Raw genomic sequence first — 15,588 nt, forward strand, 5'->3', positions numbered from 1 at the left:
TACCGCTTCCACCACTGCATCTGTCCCATGACTGCCCTGCTAGCTAACACCAACTGAAGCTAACCTGACTAGAAGAGGGAGGAGGAGGATCAGGAAGTAAGAAGACAGCGGCGGGTTTGCACGTCCCGAGCCTCCGGTTTAGCAGCCTGGTCTTTTTAGTTCACCAATCTTGAGGTAAACTACTACTTCGGTGTGTTGCCGCAGTGCTTCGGCCTCACGGCGCCTCTGTCTGCTTGTCTGTCTGAGTGCGAGTGTGTGAGCGCGAGCGGTTGACGTTACCTCCCCTTGTGTTTTTTAAAAAAGATTGAAAGATGGCGACCAGCTCGGAGCGCAGTCCTCCTCCGTTCCCCGACTCCGAGGACCAAGATGTGCTGGACACCGAAGAAGTCAGAGGCCGAGACAGTGATGAAGACGACGGGGACGACCTCTTCATGAGCGTAGTATGTCTGAATGTTAATTTCACGGTAGCTAACTAGCCTCCGATGTGGCTAACTGACATTAACTGCCAAGGTAGTTTAGCTAACGTCAGCGGAGAAAGCTAATGAGCCACTTTCAGCAAGTTTGGGTTTAGTTGTTGGAGGTTTTTACCAACATTTTGCCATTTTATCTGCATAGAAAACACTCCAAAAATAATGTTGACATGTGCAACTGTCATGTTACCTAATGCTACACGTAAGTTATTTACTGCAGCTTAAAGTATCGAAGCAGTGCGGAGGTTTTAATGCAGAAAATCTGACCCGTTTCTGGCTTGTTCCCTAGAGTACTGTGTAGCTGTGATTTGATCAGGTCTAGTAGGTAACCATATAACTAGCTAGAGCTGAACTATGCGTCTATTAATCGATTATCTGATCGACAGACAGTTATTAGACAGTTATTTTGATTAAATGTTTCAGTCATTTTTAGAGCAGCAAAGTCGATCAGGTGACCAACAGGAAATTATTCGACTGCTATTTTGATCATCCATGAACTGTTTATGTCTGCAACAATTAGTCAATTAATTCATTAGTCAATGGACAGAAAATTGTATGACAGCTATTTTGATAATCTGTTAATTGTTTCAGCCATTTTTAGAGCTTCAAAGATAAGTTGATTCATTGATTTGTCAAGCCACAGGAAATTATTTGACAACTATTCTGATGATTGAGTAATAATTTTAGTCATTTTGTAAGAAAAAGTCCAATATTTGCTTTTCTAGTTTCTCAAATGTGATGATTTGATGCTGTTCTTTGTCATGCATGGTAGTAAACTGAATATTTGTAATTTAGAACTGCTGGTCAGTAAATTCTTCGAACAAAACAAGACATTTGAAGCTGTCATGAAAAAATCTGCAAAGTCTCAATGTGCATTTTTGACCGTGAGGATTTATTGCTTTTCTTGGTTTTAGACTTCTGTAAATTCAATGTATTGGGGTTTCACATGGACAACTTAAGAGATCTGAGGAAGTTTGAGGACTCCAGGATTTTGTGATGAGTGCTTTCTGCATATTTTCTGATAAAATCATGAAAACAACTGGCAGAGTAATTGATAATAATAAAAAGGAGCCCTTATTTGTAGCCCTACTCTATATAGTTCCTGTTTGGTTAATGATATGTGGCTGTTGTCTGTGTAAGCTATCCAGAATCTGAAATCCACAGCATTTGGGTGTGCAGACTGACAGTCCATGCATACAGTAGGTAAAGCAAACAGCAGTTAAATCTCAGCAATCTGCATGATCAGTCAGTGTCAGTCAGACAGTGATTCTGTCATTTCATGTTTATCAGTGGTTTAAAACTCAGACTCCTTTTGAATGAGGATTTAAAGTTGGCTCAGGCAGCCTCCTGTCATGTGAGTCAGCTGTGGTCACATGGCCAGAACCCGGATGTTTTCTTACAGTCAAAGTTCAGAGGACACAGTGGAAAGTTGCTGCCTTTGATTTTTTGAGAGCTGGACTCACTGCTGCTGCTGCATGGAAAACATAAGTCAGCAGTTGTGGGTGTTACATTTAACAGAGCCTGTTCAGTTCACTCTGGCCTTTAACTGTACAGTTGATCATTTGATTAAACTTTACAGATGCACTGCCTTAAGAGTCTATTTACTTAGTATTACTCAACAGGATTACTGGCAATTGCACCCAAAACCTATTATTAGACCTATCAGGGTTAGTAGGTGCACCTGAGCTGAGAAACACAAAAACACGAACTACAGACTCTAAAAAGACCTTTCAAGAAAAACTGAACATCACAACCTGCAGGAAAAGTAGCATTTGTTACTGGACTTTCATTTGATAATTTGATATTTCTGAAACATGATAACATTTTTCAGCAAGTCATTGCTTTTCTTCAGTTACAAGCTGCTTACTTTTTAAAGGGAATTTTTTAAAGGGACATTTTCAGCTGCACACCCAGTGGCCTGAAATGACTTGTCCTTGTTGTCCTTCTGGAGCTTCCAAAAGAATCGAGTTGAATATTACCATGCAAATGAATAAAAGGCAAACATAAGCCTATTCACTCATAAATCTATAGGGACATTAAACAGGCAGGCACATTCACCACTTTCAGTATCTATTGTAGCTCACACTACTCACACAACTTACTTGTTAAATCCTGTTTTATTCCCCTAAAATCCATTAAAACTCTTAATACCTGTCAGGAAGCCATTAAACTCTCTTTTTAATCATAATGAGGAAGAATGGGGTCATGGCTGATGAGTTTGTGGAGGTTTTTATCAATATTACATGTGTTTGGGATGTAAATTAAGATTATAATGGAAGAACAGTTTGTTGTGAACAATATATATGGCCTGCACAGTATGAGGAAATGTCTTATTAACTTTAGCAGATTGGACCCTTTTGATACAATGAGAGTACAGTCCTTTTTGGGTGTTAAGTAATGGATTCATAATTGAAACATGTTTTGGTTGATTGATTAATCCCTCAGTTGATGACTGACTAAAGCTATTGTTATTATCAGCCAATTCTATTCATCAAAATGTCATTTACCATTCAACATGCTCCACATGCATTGGTGCAGTCTGAGGTTTTGCTTCTTTCTTCTCTGTTTAACATTGAAAATTGAATATGCTCTCTTCAAGAAAAGTTAAATTAAGGACAACTGGACCAAGAGGCTTCTTTAGATCTGACTGACTGGTGGAGAGATCCAGGTATTTGACCCCAGTGGGGTCGTTATCAAAGCCACTAATTTAATTTCACTGGAGTTGGTGTTCCTGGCTTGTTGTAACAACTGCACTGACTGTTGTTACATGTGATATGTGATCTTTCTGATCTTTGGATGCACCAGTTTCTGTCATATTTTTTGTGTCTCATCCCTTCCCAGGAGATTCATGTGACCAAAAAAAAAAAAAAAAAAAAAAAACCAATGTGCTGTTTACACTTAGCCTCAGGTGACTCCAGCAAGTCTAACAACTGTCACAACAAGTCAGGAGCACGAACGAACCAATGATATCAGCAGCCTCGCTAATGAGCCCACAGTAGTTAAATACCTGGGTCTCCAAACCTGTTAGTCAGAACTGAAGAAGCCTCTTGGATGAGAGGTGAAACGTCTCTACAGCCAAGTCCAGTTGCTCTCGATTCAACTTTTCTTGGATAACCATGACGTGGGTGACTGAGAATATTCACGGACAGCTTGAACATTTGCTGGTTTGTCAGACAAAATAAGATATTGGAAGACATCATTGTGGGCTCAAGGAAATTGGGAGTGGGCTTTTTTGTCTCAAAAATAACGGACAGATACTTGTTGTTTATACAGATACTTTAAACCTTTTTCCCTTCTCCTTTGTTTTTCAGAGTAGCCCTCCACTGACCGACATGGACACCACGCTGCCACCTGCCAGTCAATCCAGTGATGTTTTAATGAAGCCTCCCACTGACATCATGAACGATCCATTAATTGAGCCCATCAGCAGCCAAACAGAAAACAAACCAGCGAGAGAAGTTGTCAGTGAACCCTCAGATGAATTTGTTGACCTAACAAACAACATAATCGAAGCAGCAGCCGACAGCAGTCGCAGCTGCAGCAAAAGACACAACTGAAATCTCTTTGGATGAACCTTCAGATGATTTTGTTGACATATTGGGAAGTGAAACTGAGGCACCACGAGAGGATGTGGTGACAGCGGCTGTTACTGCTGAAGCAGCAACGGACAAAAGTGAAGTGACGGGCAGCGTTACAGATCCACCTAGCGACAGGAAACAGGAAGTAACAGAAACTTCTACTACTCCAATTATCGACCTCAGTGGTGATTCCTCAGCCAGTAACACACAGCAGCCACCTGGCTCTGACAAAATTGTTGACCCTCTGGGTGACCTCCTGGGTGATGCTCCATTCGCTGCTCCTCTCGCTGCTCCACTTGCTGTTCCACTTGCTGTTCCACTTGCTGCTCCACCTGCCACTGATGCCAAAAAACCCAGCAGGGCAACAGACCTGTTCGAGGATGAGGGAAGCGACTTGTTTGCAGAATCACGGCAGACTAAACCTGCCAAGCAGCCACAGAAAAGCCTCTTTGGTGAACCTGACGAGGATTTGTTCGGTGAACCACTGGGTGCCACCTCAAAGAAAACCATCAATAAAGAGCAGAAGGACAAATCTGTCACAACCAAAGCTGCTGCTGCTGCTGCCGGTGATGTTATCAACGTAGCTGGACCTCTGCAAGAGAGTAATCCTGCAGAACCTGCTGACATCTTCACTGAAGAAGCTGTCGCCACAGTGCCCAGCATCAGCAACACCAGCACTGTCAACTCTAAGACCAATGGACTCCACTCTGAGGAGGAGACGGACATCTTTGCTGGTTTGTGCCATTATTTTTATTCTTTGGTTACACTAACACAATGTAGTGTCCTAAGGGGAGAATTAGTGATGAAGGAAGAGTTCACATAAAGAACGTGAGACCAATTCATGAATGGAGTAAGAGTCAGTGGGTCCTTGGGCACAGACATATAACAGACACCCCTACCCCTCAACATAGGCAATATTGTAGTTGTTTGTGGGTGTTCCGCATCTCTTTGTTGTTATTTTGTGTCCCTATGTAGTGTTTTTAGTTATTTGATTTACTTTTTAAACAAGATATTTTAACAGTCACCTCAGACAAGAAGCTCTGGCTCAGGGCCCCTCGACCGCTCAGGTCCCTGGGCCTGTGCCTGGTGTGCCTGCCCAATAATCCATCCAAAGACATGTGTGTGCAACAGATATCTGCACTGGTTCTGGATAAAAATGTGGTGGTCAGTTTGCTTTTAGTTTTGTTATTTGTTCAAGGAGAGAGGTATGCACATACAGAAAAACGGATGCATGATCAAACAGGAAATATGAAGGAAAGCAAACAAGTAGAGGAAAGAAACAGTGTGCTGATTCTACTACTTTTTTGCCTTAGTAAGGGAATTGGTAGTTGGTTCAGATTATGTTCGTATATCTATAAATAACAGACGGCCATATTGAGATATTTCTTTCAGGTTTTTTTTCTTTTTTTTCTTCAGTGCCTTTATTGGCATATGTTGGTCATTATTAGATAGTAGAGTGCTGACAGGAAATGAGGGGACACAGACAGGACATGACGTGGAACAAAGGTCTACAATTGGACAGAGAGGATGAGTAAAAACAGAAGCATTGTCATGTTCATTGTGCTGGGCTGGGATATTATTTGTTTGTTCTTCTCACAGCAAAAATCCAATATTTACTGGATGTCAAGTCACTGAAACTCTCTTGTGACTGTTAACAAACACTGCGTCTGCACAAACTTGCATGTTTATTTATGTCAAGTAAAGATGAAAAACTTTATTATCACACGCAGAGAGAAACAAGTTGCACTTTACAGTAAAGCTCTTAGTTTTCTGTTCTCTCATACAGAGTCAAGTTAGATGCAAAAGAGTATATATAATACACACCTCAAAGACAGCTGGTGAAATCCTGCGCACTGTCAGCACATTTTTTTTAAAGAAATATCAGCCATTTATCTCAGTCAAGATGGCAGTGGTTTGAACTCCAGGTCCACATGTTGAAATGTTCTTGAGCAAGACACTAAATCCCAAATTAAATTGTGTAATGTAAAGAAAAACATGCTAAATAATTTAGTTTAAAGGTTAAAAAACAAATGATGACTGGATAAATGTGACTAGAATAGAATAAAAATAAAAAGCAAGATGTATACAAACATGCCAGTCGGCAGTTTTGACAACTGTATAAGACATATAAATATAAATGCATGCTATTAATAAATTCATAAAGGTAGACTTAATAACCAGGACAGTTATAGGATAAATAAAGGACATCTCTCTACACATTTTCCATTCAGCGTGCAATGACCCACATCTGGTTTCTTTACTTTCTTTTCCTGTGTAACAGAAGCCACAGTGGAGCTTTCTCTCGACAGTCCACGGAACGAGAGAAAGAAGGAGGTGCAAGCCAAACCGTCTGCGTCTGCCCCCACACTGTCAGCAGCTGCCAGCCTGGCCAAGCCACAGTCTGCTGCCCTTGAGGAGGTACATACTGTAGATATCTAATCCCAGAGTGAAATTCCCAGGGTCACTGTCACAAAGAAATGACTGAAAACTGTTGAAGGTCAGAAAGTTGCTATTTCTGCAAACTATTGTAAGTTTCCCTGAAATATCAGAATTTAGTAAAAGAGTTTTAAGCCACTTTTTTATTGGCTAAAATCCATCTCCTTCAAGAAATTGTTCCAGTTTTTACAAAAATTGAAAATTCTGCTTTAATTGCTTGTTCACTTTCTGTTCAATACTTTGTTTCAGTTGGAAGAAGAAGAAGAAGAGGAGCAGGAAGACAAATTTGACATCTTTGTCTCTGTCAAAGACCCTGAAAAAATAGGTGAGACCTGTTATTTTTATTCTGCTTTTTAATAAATAACGTATCTGGGGTTTATTTAATTCATTGCAGTTGAAGTACAGCTCTTGCACCAACTCAGTAAATGTCGTCTGTGTTTTTTCAGGGGACGGGATGAACGCTTACATGGCCTATAAAGTAACCACACAGGTAAAAACTCTGTTAGTGTTACACGATTTCACTTGATGTCCATCTTTAATCCAGAGGAAGTTAGTACAGTTCCTCATTAGAAGTGTGGTGACAGCGGGAAAAGAGAGGAACTACTGGTCATAGTATTGTAAGAGAAACGCCCATGCACTGTTCATGGAAGGCAAACATAGATTACGTCAGAATTTTAGAGTAGTAATTCATCAAACTTAAAAAACCTATTTGTAGCCAATGTTAGCATTAACAGCTGGCTGAAGCTCTTGGCAAACCATCACCACCACCTGCTTCCAGCAAGAAACTATGTTCGGTGGCAGAGAGAATTTAAAAACTAGCCTCTTTAAGCCTGTTAGGAACATAACGTACAATAATATAAAGACTTAAAATGATGGTCTCTTTCAGACCACACTACCCATGTTCCGCAACAAGACATTCACAGTCAGGCGACGCTTCAGCGACTTCCTCGGCCTCTATGAGAAGCTTTCTGAAAAACATGGACCAAATGGATTCATTGTACCTCCCCCGCCAGAGAAGAGCATCCTGGGTAGACTCCTTTTCCTCTTATTATCTTTCAAGCTGTAAAAGTAAATCTAATCTCCAGCTATGAAAACAGCATATTTTCTTGCACAGGTATGACAAAGGTGAAGGTAGGAAAGGAAGATTCCTCATCTGCAGACTTTGTTGAGAGAAGAAGAGGTGCTTTGGAGAGGTGAGAGTAAATAAATACTGTAAAGGCTTTTTTTTAAACACATTGCTGTGTCTGTATAAACAGGAAAGTGAGTTTTCTTTTCACCATTTCCCGACTGGACAGGTATCTCCAGAGGGTGGTTAATCATCCATCGCTTCTTCAAGATCCAGACGTCAGAGAGTTCCTGGAGAGAGAAGAGGTAAACTGAAATTAAGTTTGAAGAGCCTCAGGGCTTCATACAGTTTTTAGAAGACAAACATTTATTTAGGTTTTTTTTCCCCAAAAATCATTAGAAATACTGTGTTCTGTAAGACCACAAAACTGCCTGGCACACAGCTAAAGCAAGAATTAAACTGCTGATGAAATTATATTTGGCAAAGACTTGGAGGAGGGATCTGTTTTTCCTGCCATTTATTAATTCTTGGTTCTTGTATATCTTAAGTTTTAGTGCATATTATAAGTGCATTCTTGACTGTGTTATAGCTGCAATTTGTGTGTGTGTGTCCTCAGTTACCCAGAGCAGTGAGCACCCAGGCTCTGAGTGGCGCCGGTTTCCTGAAAATGATTAACAAAGCAACAGATGCTGTCAGTAAAATGACCATCAAGATGAATGAGTCAGATGTGGTGAGTTCTGTTGTAAACGCACACTCATGCTGTTCACAACGGTTTCTGTTCCATGGAAATATTCATGTAGCAGATAATTTTTTGTAATGGGGAAATCTGTGTGTTTCAAAACCAGAACATCTCAATCTTATGTTTAAAGGCACTAAACTGCACTGTACCAGAACATATTAAGTCCTCTTTTTAAATCATGGCTTGACAGTAGTAGTTTGTTTTTCATGATTTATCTGATTTGTTTTCTGAAAAGAATTTGCACAGAGCCAGAAAATGTGTTTTCATTTGTGTTCTTTTGATATGGTGCAGTATTTATGATCTGCTTGAATGAAAGGCTCAACTGGCAAACGCAGTCTTTTGTTATCTGACCCACGGGCACCTGTCCACTATGGTGCAAGCTAACAAACTGTAACAAAGCAAACTGTATATTTAGTGCATTAATAATGAAGGTGAGGTAACCAGTCATGCAGATCTAAGAACCTATTGGTGAAAGGTTGGTGTATAAAATAGTAACTGAGCTGTGTCTCTGATTTCCTCTTGATGTGAGGTGAAAGCATCACACACATGCATACACTGAGCTTATTCAAATATTAAAGTAAATATGTACTCTAGCTGAATAAATGCCAAAGAAGATCAGGGCATTAAACCGCACTGGATTTCCAGTTTGTTTTAAGATTAAAACTCTTCTCAGTAGTGAGAAGTACAAAAAAACAAAAAATCATGATTTGCACACATGGTAGATCAGTGTTCTTGTATAAATCTAAATCTGAATCTTAATTAGATTCATATGACTCATTTGCATACTTAAAATATTTAATTATTTCACCTAACCAGAAAAATAGGAAAAAGATATTACAGGTCAGTTCAAACACAAATGTAATGTTTACCCTCAGGAATTTGGCTTTTAATGTCAAGCTACGTGTTGAATTAACCGGGAATATTTAAACATGTAGGGACCTTGATGTTGGAGATGTACTAACAGTATGTTTTGCTGCAGTGGTTTGAGGAGAAGCTGCAGGAGGTGGAGTCTGCAGACCAGCAGTTCAGGAAGCTCCACGCCCTGGTTGAATCCCTTGTTGTCCACAGGAAAGGTCAGTTATTTCCAACTGATACTCCATCACCAAACATCCACTTATCTATTCATCAGATTATTCGCAGATCACAACAACATACCCTGTTGTCAGAAACCAGATGCTTTTTTAAAAGTACCTACATGAAAAATTAGTGATTATATATTTTGAAGTTTTTGCTTGCAGAAAAATGAGAAAATGTGTGGTGGGATTTGGAGTCTGCCACAGAGTTTTTACTTGCAGCTTTAATCCTTGTAGAATGTCTTTGTCTCCCATAAAACCTTATAAAATCCCAAGTACAATGCCTCCTGGTCTTTAAAAGCCCTGTGGCCATCTATCTATTTCACATGTTTTTAGCTTCCACTTGGTAAATGGTGGAATATGCCTAACGTCTGCCCGGTTCTTCCTCTCTAGAGCTGTCGTTGAACACGGCGAGCTTTGCCAAGAGCGCAGCCATGCTGGGCAGTGCGGAGGACAACACCGCTCTGTCTCGAGCTCTCTCCCAGCTGGCAGAGGTGGAGGATAAGATGGAGCAGTTGCACCAGGACCAGGCTGCAAACGACACCTTCAGCTTCGCTGAGCTCATCGCTGATTTCATCCGCCTGCTTGGAGCCGTGAGGGTACTGAGAAGATTTTTATTTAAAACTAATCAAAACTTATACTGCATAGTGAAGTATTAATTTCTCAAATAGTTTAATTAAAAAAAACAAAAACACCCACATTGTTAAAGTGACACAAGTGCTTTCAGTTTCCAAAGATTAGTGAGGTGTTAGGTGAGAGTGAAATGAAGACGTCAGACCAGATATGTAGAGTTCTGGAGCAGTTAAGTTTAATTTTTATGCTGGTTGCTACACTCATTACACTCGGAAAAACTCCAAGCCTTTCCATCTGTCACTGCCTCTTTAATTCAGTGCAAGTAGTGTGCTGAATCCTTGCCAGGAAATGTTACTATGAGAGGTACTTTCAGTGACAAGATGAAATGACGCTAAAATTATAAATTCAAGTGAAGAACGAAAGCAGACAAGCATGGGGCAACTCATAGTTTTACTCTGAATACTGTACAAAGAGATGCAGCATGGACTGTCACAGTACTTTTAATGCCTGCCACGTTATACTCAAAAGCTAAATAAGTTAAATAAACTTGGATTATATTTAACATAAGAAACATTTCTGTTGAGGGCAAATGAAGACATGACATTTATTTTGAAAGCTTTCCTGAATAAGAGTCGGAATCGGCTACAGGGCTAAAATAAACAACCTAATGTAAACATGAAATGATCCTCTGTGTTTGTGTGTTTGCTGCCCCACAGGGGTCGTTTGATCACCGGATGAAGGCGTGGCAGCGTTGGCAGGACGCTCAGGCCATGCTGCAGAAGAAGAGGGAGACTGAGGCCAAACTGCTGTGGGCCAACAAGCCAGACAAACTGCAGCTGGCCAAGGAGGAGATCGCTGAGGTACAACACAGGCCAAAATCAACATGGTGAAAATAACTCTGATGAGGCTGATGCCTGGAAGTTCTGGAGTCTGATGTGGTCTTTTCAAGAGTGGGGACAATGTTTGAGTAATGAAAGAGCCACTTCAGAGGGCTTCCATTGTTCATGTAATCACTGTTACTTATCAGAAACAAGTGAAACAAATAGAGTTAACAAAAAATCTATAAACATTCATACACAATAAAGCCAAACACACTTGATATATTTATACATTTTCTTTCATACAAAGATACATCAGTTTGCCATATATTTAGGATCCTGACTGAAAAATCTCTCTTTAACCAAACATGGGTATTTTACTTGCAAAAGAAATGATTATCATTTTCATGAATGTTCTTCCTTTTAGATCTAATTAATTCTATAGAGGCCCAATCAGGTCACTTAAAAAGCTGAAAAGTTCAGATTTGATTTGATGCTGTTGCAAACAACATCTGTGCAACACAACTAAATATTCATTTTAACACAGGACATGGATGTTCAAAGACAAAAACAGAATTCATTACATTAAATCACATAATTTTGACTTTTAATTTAAAAGTGGCCAGAACAACTGTTACATGGAACATTTTTACAAGTCGATTTTGACTCCTCTGTTTTAATATTTGTATTGTTTCCATTGGCGTGGACTTCCATCAAACTTTTCCTCTCTTCTTGTAAACAGTGGGAGGCCAAAGTGACGCAGTATGAGAGAGACTTTGAAAGAGTATCTGCCACCGTCCGCAAGGAGGTCGTTCGCTTCGAGGTACCAATGTTTACCTTTTTTCTATTCCCTTGATGTCACAGAACAGCTGAAAATGTTTGTCATTACTGATTAACACACAACTAAAATTTCCTATTACAGAAAGAAAAAGCAAAGAATTTCAGAAGACAGATAATAAAGTACTTGGAGTCTCTGCTTCAGTCTCAGCAACAGGTGAGTGTTTCTCTAGTCAAACATGAATACTTTATATTTCCATAATAAGATATTCTTCTTGTGAAATGAGTCTGCACATTTAGTTTGAGAGAGAATGTGTTTTGACTCATTACCATGTCACAAGATTATATTTAATTTATATTGCCTGTTTTTCATTTTAACAATTAAGCTGATTATCTTCTGTCCATAAAAACATCAGAAGTTTGAAGTAATTTATAAAATAAATGTAAAGTGACAGATGGAAAAGAGGCATAATGACCCACAATATATTCAATAATATACAACTGAGAAAAGCAGCAAATACTCATGTTTGAGAAAGTGGAAATGGCCTGTTCAGACCTGGCACTTCCATACATCTCAGGTGATATGATTTGGTGGTTCAAGTGACTGTAAATCATAAATATTAACCACTTCCTGCCACTACCACGTCATTTATGAATAAACCTGACTCTTTATTTTTTTGTCTCTCCAGCTGATAAAGTATTGGGAGGCTTTCTTACCAGAAGCAAAAGCAATCGCCTAATCCTTGAGCACCAGCCTTTTGGATGACAAAACAGGCTGCCTTTTTTCTTATACACTTTACCTCTTTTGCCTTTAAACCAAGGAAAATGCGTGCATTGTAAAGGGAGATACAATCAACCTGTTTTTTTTAATCACCTTTAACATAATAGCTCTGTATTCTATTGTATTAATAATTGTATATTTTCATTTAACCTTTCCACAGATATTTTCTTATTAGATGAAAAGAGTTTGCATATACAAAGATATGGACACATGAAAAGAAAGAAAGTGTAGATGAATGATTCCATTGATTTCCACAAGAGAAGGGAAAATGAACCGAGTCCGTTGTTCTCAGGATTTTCTCCCTCGTGTGATCAGGATCTCCTTCACATCAGCAGTGGTTAATTGTTTACAGCGTGGCTGCTCTATCATCAAATATTTCTGGGGACCCAGATGAAGAAAGTGGCCATGAGTCTCTCTCTTTTCTTTTTCTTTTAAATGACTTAAAGGGATAAAATTACATTAAAAGAATTATGAGCACTTCCACCAGGTGGATAAAGTAATTAAGTACCAGCCATGTTTTCTTTTCTTTCAGATTTAAAATACTATCGATGCTGAGGGGACGGGGTGCAGGGTAAAGAGAGACATTAGATTAGCAAACTCTACAGCTGTGGTCAAGGGTTGCATTGTACTGTAGGTGAAGCTTGCGGGTTTAATGTTTTAGATTTGATTTCAATCATTGTGCAAAATTTACTCTTGTAACTACACATGTCTGTGCCTTTTTAAGTAAGAGTGGTGTTTAAGTAAGAGTGGTGTTTTGTCTCCAGACACCGAGTCAAATCTGTTTGTTTTGGGAGAAAAGTTGTACACAGTTGTGGGCAGCGCGGAGACTCGTTACCTAACAGTTACTTCCACAACAGCCATAATGATATAATGAGTGTCAATGCTAAGATTAAAGAACAATACTGGTGTTTTCCATTTACAAATTACATTTTTTTCTTTCTCTACATTGTTGCCTATAATGCTGCAATTTTTGTAATTGATTTTTTCTACTTTCTTGTCAGCCTTTGGATTCTCTGCTGTATGAAAATCAGCCTGCAGAGACTTGACTCAGGTAATCCTCACAGCGAACGTCACGTCTGAGTCTGTTTTTGTCAAAGCTGCATCATTGTTGTGTGGTAATACTGTACAGTAAGTGTCAGTTGACACATTTTTAAGGCATTACCAAGCAATGATGACTGAGAAAAATATAATAAATGCAGACGTGTTCTCACTGTATGGATTAGCTGTTTTAAGCAAGTTTCAAGTCTCACAAGTAGAGCAGTGTAATGTAGTATTAATGGAAACTAAAACCTGGACGGTTAGGACAGTTATGTCCTAGAATATCAGGGCTGCAACTAAAAATAATTTGATTATAGATTAATCTGTTGATTATATTTTCAATCATGAAAAATACACAATATCCCAGAGCCCAAGGTGACATCTTGAAATTGTTTTATCAGCATCAGTCCAAAACCTAAAGATATTTAAAGGTACCCTGTGGAGTTTTTGACCAGTAATAGCACTATGGAGCAGTGCCAGCATAGGCCAAGAAGAAGACTGTTAGCCAACTTGGTTCTAAACAATTCAGCTGTCTTCAAAAAAGGTTCTGCAAATGTTTTATGTGGAAAGTTCAACACACATTCAAAATGTTTGTTAAACTCCTAATATACAAAATGTTTTGGTGAGAAACGATAAATGTAGACATGACTTTAAAAAATCCACAGGGTATCTTTAATTTAAAGAGAGATAAATCAGAGAAGAAAAGAAGCAAATCTGCACATTTGAGAAAGTGGCACCAGCAAACATTTGTTTTTTCCACTTGATTTTTTAAATGTTTTGTTACTAAACCATCAATACTGTCTGATTTCTATTAAATGGGCAAGAGCACGTAAAAACACTGGAATAGTCCCTTTGAAAAGCCAGTCAGAAAGCACCCGTGAAATACTAAACGTACTGATGTCATAGTGAACCTGATGCTTCCCCAACACCTCAGTCTGCAGCTTGACAACTGAGTTTTAACATCAAACCGTAACAAACCTGCGTCACAGCCTCATGTGGCGGGGTTGCCATCTTATGATTACAGCTTTAATGTCACATTTGCACACACAACGCAACTCTCGTCACTAAGGCATCACTAAACTTGCAGACATTTCTTTGCACTGTTGTTTTTTTGTTTGTTTTTTCTGACAGATACATGCCTATTTTCAACTGTTGTTAGATTAAACAACACTTACTAAAACCTGGCTGTTAGTGCGTCCTCATACTGTCATCACTTGTCAACGTGCAGAGCAATGTCAGCAATGTGCACTGTCATAGAAATTCCTTTGAAAAAAAAATCAATAAAAGTTGCACTGTTTACACTCTGAGATTTCATTAAGAACTTCAGACTTCAGTGTCTTATTTCTCTCACATTGGGTTCTTAAAATAATCTAGTTAGCACTTGGGGCTAGAACAAGCTTTTGAATCACGGTGATGTATCTACTGTTAATGTTGCTGTTGAGGACAAAATCTATTATTAACTAACAACAACCACTAGATTAACATTTTTTCTCAAGTTCATGGTACAATTATTTATATATATATATATATATATATATAAAATGTGTGTACCATGAATTTGCATGTGCTCATGAACACACCTCCAACACAGCTGTGTCTTATCACGTAATTAGGGACTATAGTTAAGCACTATGTCACTTTGTGGTTGATTTGTCTTGAGAGAGGATCTTCTGACCAAAACATCCACCTTTCAAGTAAGTATGTGCTGGAATTACATTTTGTTCTTTAAGTTTAAATTGATGAACTAACCAGAAAGTTAAACTTAAAGCACGCTGGCTTTTAGTTCCTGGTTCAAGTTGCAGAAACGCCAAGCCCCATATTTTGCACCTGTTAACTCAGGTGCATCTTTTGTTAGACACTCCTTCAGAGTCCCTGCCTCCAACCCTTGATGACAATAACTACATTTCTTGAAGCTCCATCAGGAGATATTATTTTCGCATGATGAGTAATACTGCCCATGATTAGTAAATTGTCCTGTGTAAAATAAGTGAAATTACCCTTTAACAGAATACTCTGAAGCCTCATAGACCGCTACAGCACCAGCTTTGCTTTACCATTTATTAAAAACTATTTACAATATGATTGTATGACACCTTTTCTCATGTGCAGTGAGACTTGGTTTTGCATACTTCCCTACACTGACATGACGAGAAGCAGCAGCAGCAGCAGCGGACCAGTTCACTGCTACACATGATGACACAGGTAAGATTTCACTCTCGCACTGCTGTACGCTTCAGTT

At 39.0% G+C, this 15,588-nt stretch overlaps 1 protein-coding gene across 1 annotated transcript; it reads left to right on the forward strand.

The window, feature by feature from the left end:
• The first annotated feature begins 24 nt into the window (after positions 1–24).
• On the forward strand, positions 25–14,670 carry snx1a (sorting nexin 1a). Its single transcript, XM_018675877.2, is given in 17 exon segments — positions 25–174; positions 304–440; positions 3,782–3,997; positions 3,999–4,782; positions 6,330–6,466; positions 6,734–6,809; positions 6,931–6,974; positions 7,371–7,512; positions 7,599–7,677; positions 7,780–7,855; positions 8,167–8,280; positions 9,269–9,362; positions 9,756–9,961; positions 10,652–10,795; positions 11,496–11,576; positions 11,676–11,747; positions 12,220–14,670. Coding segments are annotated over 16 exon segments (2,445 nt in total). The 5' UTR covers positions 25–174; positions 304–311; the 3' UTR covers positions 12,271–14,670.
• The last annotated feature ends 918 nt before the right edge of the window (positions 14,671–15,588 follow it).

The sequence above is a fragment of the Lates calcarifer genome, linkage group LG10 (genome assembly GCF_001640805.2).
Source record: "Lates calcarifer isolate ASB-BC8 linkage group LG10, TLL_Latcal_v3, whole genome shotgun sequence".
NCBI lineage: Eukaryota > Metazoa > Chordata > Actinopteri > Centropomidae > Lates > Lates calcarifer.